At 39.2% G+C, this 8,597-nt stretch overlaps 1 protein-coding gene across 1 annotated transcript; it reads right to left on the bottom strand.

The window, feature by feature from the left end:
* Window positions 1-1,091: 1,091 nt before the first annotated feature.
* On the bottom strand, window positions 1,092-7,913 carry LOC107575475 (NACHT, LRR and PYD domains-containing protein 1b allele 5-like). Its single transcript, XM_016261849.1, has 11 exons — window positions 7,791-7,913; window positions 7,041-7,105; window positions 6,724-6,935; window positions 6,350-6,603; window positions 5,373-5,492; window positions 5,153-5,279; window positions 5,040-5,066; window positions 4,864-4,893; window positions 3,152-3,313; window positions 1,788-1,847; window positions 1,092-1,719 (listed from the first exon to the last, which is right to left on the bottom strand). Exons 1-11 carry the CDS (start codon window positions 7,911-7,913, stop codon window positions 1,469-1,471), a joined length of 1,431 nt encoding a protein of 476 aa, XP_016117335.1. The 3' UTR covers window positions 1,092-1,468.
* Between the last annotated feature and the right edge of the window lie 684 nt (window positions 7,914-8,597).

Below are 8,597 nucleotides of genomic sequence, written 5' to 3'. Positions count from 1 at the left end.
AACCTACCCCTTACAATAATGCAAATATGGTATTTATTGTTGTTCAGCGTTGGACCAAAGGCAAGTGCATTTAATAATCAAATGGCGATAAACATTAAATTTCTCAAGAGCAATACATGTATACACAGAGGAAAGCCTTACTACTAGCAGGGAGACCGTGCCGAATTAGACCACTTCAAGCTGTTGTGGTCACGCCGTGACAGTGCTCGTGTCCATTGTAGACATCCGTCACAGTGTTGAAAACCTGTGGAATTGGGCTACTTTATCACTGTTGCTGTAGGTTGTTTTTCATGTCCGCGGGTTGAAGCGAACCCAATAACGTGTATTTTAACCCCCGGAACGCGATTTTTACCGGGGAACCCCTTTTGAAACGCGGATAGTTTGGGCTAGTTTTGAGTCGCAATTGGGCGGGTTTTGTTGTGGAAACCTGGCAACCCTTTCCCTCAAGCAGGTAACGTTATTATTGCTAACATAGCGGACTCATTGAAAAATACATTGGCATCATGTATTAAAGAGAAAATAATCACTTCATCCGATATTTAAGTGAATAAAATGCCTTATTCCTTGACAGCCTTACTTACTGGAGTTCCACAACTAATGACTTCTCTCTCACCAGACTTGTGTGTGTAGGTCAGGGTTGCCAGGTTTTCACGACAAAACCAGCACAATTGCTACTCAAAACTAGCCCTAAACTAGCCCAGTCATGTTTCAAGGGGGATCCCCCAGTAAAAATCACATTCCGGTGGGGTAAAATACACGTTTTTGGTGGGGTTCCCCTGGTAAAATTGGCTTTTTAGGGGTTGAATATCACGTTATTGGGGTCGCTTAAACCCGCGAACATGAAAAACAACCCGCGGCAACAGTGTTAAAGTAGCCCAATTCCGAGGGAAAACTGCAGACTTGGCAACACTGGTGTAGGTGATGTAAAAGAGGAAAGCAGGCATTTGGACCAAAGCACTGTGAGGCAAGGGAGGGGGAGACTCAAAATGTTTCTAAACTTAAAACGCATTTTTGCCCCGTTTGTGTTGTTTTATTAGTTACACAATTATTTAAAGTATCAAACATTGTTATTTACAATACACAGCGTGGTTTTAATCATAATTTTAGGGGGGGACAACCCTCCAATAATAAATGGAAAAAAATGGGAACAGGTGTGTAACTCAGAAATATGCAACACTATGAATCCCTCAAGAACAACAACAAAAATGAATTAGTTTTCAGTACATATGTAAAATAAGCTACAAGTTACAAAACACATGCAAACAAGTTAATGAAATGTATAATTCCTTTTAGCACTCCGCTTCGCGTCGTACCTAACAACGCCCCTTAGCTGTTATAAATTCACTGTAAACCACGGCTTCACTGGGCTTTATTATACCCCAGGCCACATTATATTATTAATGACCTGTCTGCTGTAAAATAATAATGAACCATAATGAATTCATTCTTTTGATGCTTGGAAGAGCAACTACTCAGAATACTCCAACTCTTCAACAAGGAAGCGCTCATTTTTTAAAAGACTTTGGTAAAGTTTATCTTTCAGTTTAGTTGTCGTGAGAAAGTTCAGAAGCTTTCTCATTTTGTCTTGCGGTGTTTCTGAGTTTAAGATGGTTAGGTATTTTTCGTCGCCGATCAGAGGTTTCATGTCGTCTGCGATGGGCTCCACCAGTGAGACCCGTCTGATCAACTCTGTCCTGTGCTTCTCCACAAACTCAGCGCCTGCATGAACAACATATTTAATGAAGAATCTGCATAGAAACAGCCTGATCTATTTCCATCATTTTTACCTTCACCACTTTTGCATCTTTCTTGTTTCTGTGCCGTGTCAGTCTCTGCAGACCCATGACCTGGGTAAAGATTAAACAATAAATCAATATAATAAATTCATTAAAAGTATTACGTCTGCTAGGGGTAAGACGCAATAAAAATAATAAAGACTCATCTCATCAAGCCAAAAAACTTCATACATTGAAGGTGTAGATTTATTTAAGAGATGAGGAGATGGAGTGGTACAGGGCTTCAGAGAGACCCAAGGCCCAAAACAACAAATAAAGTCAGTCTAGAAAATTAATCAACGTAATTAACCTAACAAAATAAAATAAAAATACAAAGATACCTAACTACTCTTAACAAAAACAGAGAGAACAGATTACTAAAGGGCAGGTCTCTCCTACACTGACCACATAATAAGTAAGAAACAACTATAATAAACACTTTGATCAGGAGGCTGACGAAGAGTCTGGAACAGCAATTCCCGAGGGGGAACACTTTTTGAAAATGTCCCCTTCAGCTTAATGAACAAAAGTTCATCATTTGCATGTGTTTTTACATTGTTGCCAAGTTAAACATTTAATTGATTTTAACCAGTTATGCTGTAGGCCTAAGTAACCGAGCCTAACCAAGATTTTCTGTTTGTTTAAAAACCGGCCATCATTATATGAATAGTTTAATGTTTATGCAAACAAAAGGTGCATAGTGCTGCTAATTGTATTTGTTGTTTGTTGGTTTTTGACATAAAACTCATGATTTCATTGTGTGTATGAGTAGCTACTTGTTGCACTTTGTGACTTTTTTTTACTTCATAAACAAAAAAGTGCGACATTTGACAAAATATGATTTCTTGATGATTTGATATTTTATAATAGTGGTTTTATAATTTCTAAATATTAAGCAACAAGTAGAGATAAATGACTGATGAGCCAATAAGTGCTCCTCTCATGCCATCTACTAGTTATAGTGCTAATTTGAAGTTTTTTTTGTTTTGTTTTTGTTTCCCCATAAGTGTATACCACAAAGTTTATTTTGGTTATCCCATTAAAAATGGGGTGGTTTTGTTATGCTTTCACGATGTTTCTCATATGCAACAAAAATGGCAGCGCTTGAGTTGGACAATGCGATTGTCACACCAATGCAACCGCTCACAAAATGTAGTTACACCGGCAGAAAAAAATGGTCGCAGTCTGGTCCCCTGTCATTTATTAATTGCAATGTTACATGTGTCGAAAACTATAAACAATAACAATTTTCCCTAAATTATGTTAATACTAATTTCCTGAAAATAATTTTTTTCTTTGTGTTGTTTTCATTTTGATAATCCATTGCATATTAAAGTGGTACTAAAACTGACTAACACTCAGTTTGGTCCCCCCACCTGTCAGACCAGCATCGTGCCCCTGAACTGTGCGACCGAGCCGAAGTCTCATCAGCTCACTTGTGGATGGCAGAAGAGGCGTTTCAAAACGAGCGCGAGCTGAGTGTCCCATATTCTCTAACAGGCGGCGCATCCATTGAAAAATTAGCGAGGATCTATTCACTGAAAAGACACACAAAGAGAATAGGAAGAACATACAAATAATAACAACAACACAACTCGTAATATGTAACAAAATTATTGTCCAGGCTTTTGGAATTACATAAGAAAGTGTAGGCTGCACTTTCAAAAACTGCATATTGAAATGTATATGTACGCATAGATTACTCAGATAAACATCAGTTTTGGCCAAATTCTAGGAAAGCCTTTATTTTATCCTTCATCATGAAAGCAATACCAGAATGCCCCATAATCGCAGACCAGATGAGAATGCAATGTTTTAAACAAGATGGCAGACGGTGCATTTAACATTAGGTAAAACTGAAAGTACATATAGTGGCTAAAGACACAAAAAAAATAATAATACCGTATTGACCCGAATATAAGATGACCCTGATTATAAGACGATCCCCCTTTTCAAGATGTATCTTTTGTAAAAAGGCTGTTTGAAAATCAAATCTTGTGTTTTAAGAAGAAAAAAAAATTATTTTCATATGGCATATTTTTCCTTTTTTTCTTTTTTTTGATAGTATGGTCAATAAAAATATACACTTCTGGCCTACCATAAAAAAATAACAGGTAGCCCATCTGAATTATATAACAAATAGGCTATCCATCTCATAGTAGCCTAGCAAAATTGAATTGTTATTGTATTATTGTATATTATTGTAGTCTTCCAATCTGGGTACTGTCTTATGCTTTAAAATCACTTACAGAGGAAGTTTGGTCCCATCAGGCTAACATGACAGTCCCGACTCATGCCCAAGTGGCAACGTCCCGCTCGCTCTCATGAAACCAACACGGAAGTGACTTAAACTCTAATTCATCGACTGGCCGCTAGAGGCTGGCTCCCATAGACTCCCCATGTTAAAATGCCCAACTTCACAGCAGAAAAAAAATGTTTACAGCCTGGTTCAAAAAATTATTTTGGTCTATATAGCTAATTTTGCCCTTCATGACAACTGTGAGGGGGGGTGACATTTTTTTATAACTTAAAATTCTGCATAATTAAGGGCGTGGCCACTTGAGTGGCAGGTGGATTGCCGCTGCAGTCGCCGCCGTCGAGCTCGGTGGGCGTGGTTTCAGCAACCAGCTCCCGCCTCTTTGCCCATTTTCGATGATCTGGGAGTGACGCGCTGCCAAGATGGCGACGGCCGACTCCGCCCACTTTGAGCTTTGAGCTCTTTAGAAACCTACGGGTGACGTCACGGACACTACGTCCGTGTTTTTTTTACAATCTATGCTCATGCCACTGTAAGCTTTTCTTTTTCTTTTGTTTTCACTCACGATCTTTTAACAACATTACAACACACATTTCATTACGTATTCCTTGGCACGCTCGTTTTACTTTGTTTACACCTATTGTTGTGGGTGTATTATTGACATGTCAAAGTCTAGACCCTGAATACAATACGACCCATTTTTTGGTATTTCCAAGAAAGAAAGAAAAACCATCGTCTTATATTCAGGTCAATATGGTATATTTAACTTTGCAGAACAGTACGGAACATTTAGGCTACCGGTCACTGAATTAACTAGTCATTGTGACTTACTGGTTGAAGAGGTCGCCTGCCGCCATTCAGCTGAAATGAGGCCAAAAATACCTACATTAACTGTATTAAATATTATTCTAACTGCAGAACAACAGTAAAACACTTGCTTGAATTTATAGCATGTATATGTGTATTCATGTTTATAGTTCATATATTGAGATTGTAATGCCACTTACATGCTGAACTGTCTATGTTGAATTCATCTGAAAGAACACAGACAAAAAAATTAAATATACAAGATTAACAGCTGATCTGCAGAGAGATTTGCAAGTTAGTGTGGGTTGTTTACCTGATTCGATATTAACTTCCCATATCTGTTGGCCCTCTTTTGTCATTATACAGAGTTCAATTGGTTCATTTGCATCTTGAATGTGTAAATCAAAGAAGTTGGTCTTGTTGGGTGTCAGTTTTAAACTCTGGCAAGAAGAGAATTTAAATATTTTAGAAAGAGGCAGCATGTAAGTCTGGATAATTTTCTAGCCAAAAAAAGGCAAACTTTTTCCAGGTACCGAAGGTTTGATTTTGGAGCCACCAGATGTCTTCAGGGTGTAACTGTCATCGATTTTAAGGGCTTCATCTGGAGTTGGTTTTAAAATCTCCATATTATTTGTCTCCTTCTCCTCCACTTTCTAACAGTGTTAGACATAATTATTTGTTACTTAAACATGTACTTAAAGAAGTAGTGTTACAGTTGCTTTCTGCAAAAGCAAAAATATAAATATACTTATATTGTCCATACAATTTGTTATATTCCAAGTCATCTGAAGCCATACAACACCTGTAAAATCTCAAATACTGAAACCTGTTGAGTGGTATATTTAACTTATAATCATAGAGGTTCATACATGTATCATACACATTCCAGATTGATTTATGTAATTATTTATTTAGCTTTGAAATTAATAGGCTAAATGGCTTCAAAAGACTTGAAAACATAGCATCCTTTATATTCTGTATATGTCTTGTTTGCTTTTGTTGTGTGAAAAGAGGGGCCTGAGGGAATACTATAATGGCAAGATTTTAATTAGCCCTTCAGAAGAGTTTGGTTATTGTCTCTTTCAAATAAAATCATCCAATAAGTAGCTGGGTATTATTCTGCAATTGTAAGTAAATGAATGTCAAAATACGTGGTCACATGGTACACTGTCATATCATTGTTAAAGTTGTGAAAGCTTATCATTAGATTTTACCTTCTTAAGTCTTTTATCCTTTAAAATCAGGTACACATGAAGGTTGTCCTTTATATTCTGTATATGTCTTGTTTGCTTTTGTTGTGTGAAAAGAGGGGCCTGAGGGAATACTATAATGGCAAGATTTTAATTAGCCCTTCAGAAGAGTTTGGTTATTGTCTCTTGCAAATAAAATCATCCAATAAGTAGCTGGTTATTATTCTGCAATTGTAAGTAAATGAATGTCAAAATACGTGGTCACATGGTACACTGTCATATCATTGTTAAAGTTGTGAAAGCTTATCATTAGATTTTACCTTCTTAAGTCTTTTATCCTTTAAAATCAGGTACACATGAAGGTTAAGAGGAGATATTCTGTTGCGATAAATCAAAGTTTCACAGTGAAATTTCATGGTGAGGTACTGTTGCACCTCTACAACAATTGCCAAGAATGAGAAGGTGGGATTGAGAAGCTTGGCATGGAATCTGCTTAATTCACATCTTTCCAATGAAACAGTGCCGTCCTTTACATGAAGAGCTTTCACTGCATCATCTGAGGAAGATTCAAAATCTGTGGACAGTAATGCAATTTAAGTTACATAGAACAAGAGCTCATATGTCTGGCTTGAAAGGTTTACACAAATGTTGAAATAATTGGATCTGAAGTGAGATATGCCTTACACATACATACCTACACAGGCAAAGTGAGGTAGCTGAATTTCCTCCAGTGTGCCAGAGGTTACAGTGATGTCCATCAAAGGTCCACATGGTTTGTATTTCTTCATAATATCTTTACTGAGTGATTTCCAGTCAACAAACCGATACTCCAAACTGACGTCACTGTCAGACCGCCAGCGGATGCCAGTCTCTGAACATTCATGCTGCCCTTCAGAGGAGCTGACACTGAAAAACACAAATATAACACTGATAAAGATGCTCTCAGAATATGTGATATTATATATGTAATGTTACAAGTATGTAATATTTAATAAATATTTATCTCTGTACCTGTACTTGATATGTGCGTCAGTTGTGTCCTCTGAAGGTATTTTAACTTCCCATTCAGAATCATCCTGAGAGGGAGAAAAATAATAATTAATCGAATAAAGAAATTAAAAGTAACCGAAATATAGATAAAAGCTTTGTTTCAATAGAATTTTGAAACGTTCTCTGTCAAAAAATCAACAAATATTCTGATTCTTCATAGGGATGGGCGTATCGATCCTGAAGTAGGCTATATATATATATATATATATATATATATATATATATATATATATATATATAAATATATATACACACACTGGTGCAAATATCATTGCAAATATTTGAAATACTCAAGTAAAAAAAAAAAGTCAATACTAAGGTGTGTTTTATTTACCAGTGATTTTATTTATTTAATGTCAAAATAGGTGGTCACATGGTGTGATTGTCTTCGATGAAAGCTGCCAGGTTCGCGATCCTGCTTGGTCCGGCCCCCTCTGTTATCCTGGGGATCGCAAGTGGATTTAGCGGAGGGATCCGAGACTGGCTCGTCCTTATCTTGGTCCTCACCGGCTACATCCACAGCTCCCTCTCAGGGATCGGAAGCCCGCTCCGTGGTTTCTTCCCCCCGGAGAGAAAACCAGAAGCTTTATCTGTCTTCCTCCGAGGAGGCTAACGTGATGAGCGTCGACACAGAGGAGACTGTGGACTCGCCATCACAGTCCCTCGCGTATGAGGAGCTTGTGGAGCTAGTGACTCGCGCTGTAGCCAAACTGAACATCGAATGGCCAGCCAAGAAACAGGACGCTCGTCCCAAAAGTAAACTGGACGAGTGCTTCCTGAAAGCCAGATCACAGCCTTCATGACAGGGCCTTTCTGTTTTTCCCCAATCTTCATTCTGAGGTTTCAAGATCGTGGGAGAAACCATATTCGTCCCAACTCTTCAGCCCTTCCGTCTCTTATTATTCCAACATTATGGGGCTGAATGAGAAAGGATAGGGGCAATGTCGGCAGTGGAGCAGACTCTCGTGAGCTATCTCTCCCCATCCTCAGCATCATCCCTGAAGGCCCCGAAGTTTACAGGTGTACCAGGCCGACCTGCTAAAAGACCTGGATGAGAGGGGGGATGAGGAATCCGACATAGTTGCCAAACTACGTCGGGCCACAGACCTGTCACTTCGGGCCACCAAGGAAACGGCCAGAGCCATCGGCCACTCCACAGCAGTCGGGGTCGGGGTCTTCGAAGCAGAAAGCAGATCTGCGGACCGTTATTTTGACTAAGAAGGCCTCGGCCAAGCAGCCCTGACAGAACCATCATCAGGGCCCTGAGGACAGCACCCCTAGGGAGGAGAGGTACACACATCAGTATATGGTGCCAGATCCTCCTCAGTGCCCTCAGGGAGATTCACTGATGCCCCTGCCACCCCTGGTGCTTCAGGGCTCAATGAGCTCCGACGAGTGAATTTCCCAGCTGCCGCCTGTCGATGGTACGACATGGGAAAGCTTGAGGGCACTAGAGCAGTCAGGTCGGTTCACTTCAGGGCACCCAGGTGGCTCCTCTAGTGACACCAGAGGCCAGTC

The sequence above is a fragment of the Sinocyclocheilus grahami genome, unplaced genomic scaffold (assembly GCF_001515645.1).
Source record: "Sinocyclocheilus grahami isolate Dianchi unplaced genomic scaffold, SAMN03320097.WGS_v1.1 scaffold2668.1, whole genome shotgun sequence".
Lineage (NCBI taxonomy): Eukaryota > Metazoa > Chordata > Actinopteri > Cypriniformes > Cyprinidae > Sinocyclocheilus > Sinocyclocheilus grahami.
The sequence above is the reverse complement of the archived record's forward strand: the minus strand, read 5'-3'. Positions and strand labels throughout refer to the sequence as shown.

Excerpts from the sequence above, each read along its gene's own strand:
- LOC107575475 (XM_016261849.1), bottom strand. The coding sequence starts at position 7,913 with ATGAAGATTGGGGAAAAACAGAAAGGCCCTGTCATGAAGGCTGTGATC. Across the intron at positions 3,314-4,863 it reads GCAGGCGACCTCTTCAACCA|TGAATAGATCCTCGCTAATT; the intron begins GTAAGTCACAAT and ends GTGTCTTTTCAG. Across the intron at positions 1,848-3,151 it reads GCACGATGCTGGTCTGACAG|GTCATGGGTCTGCAGAGACT; the intron begins GTGGGGGGACCA and ends ATCTTTACCCAG.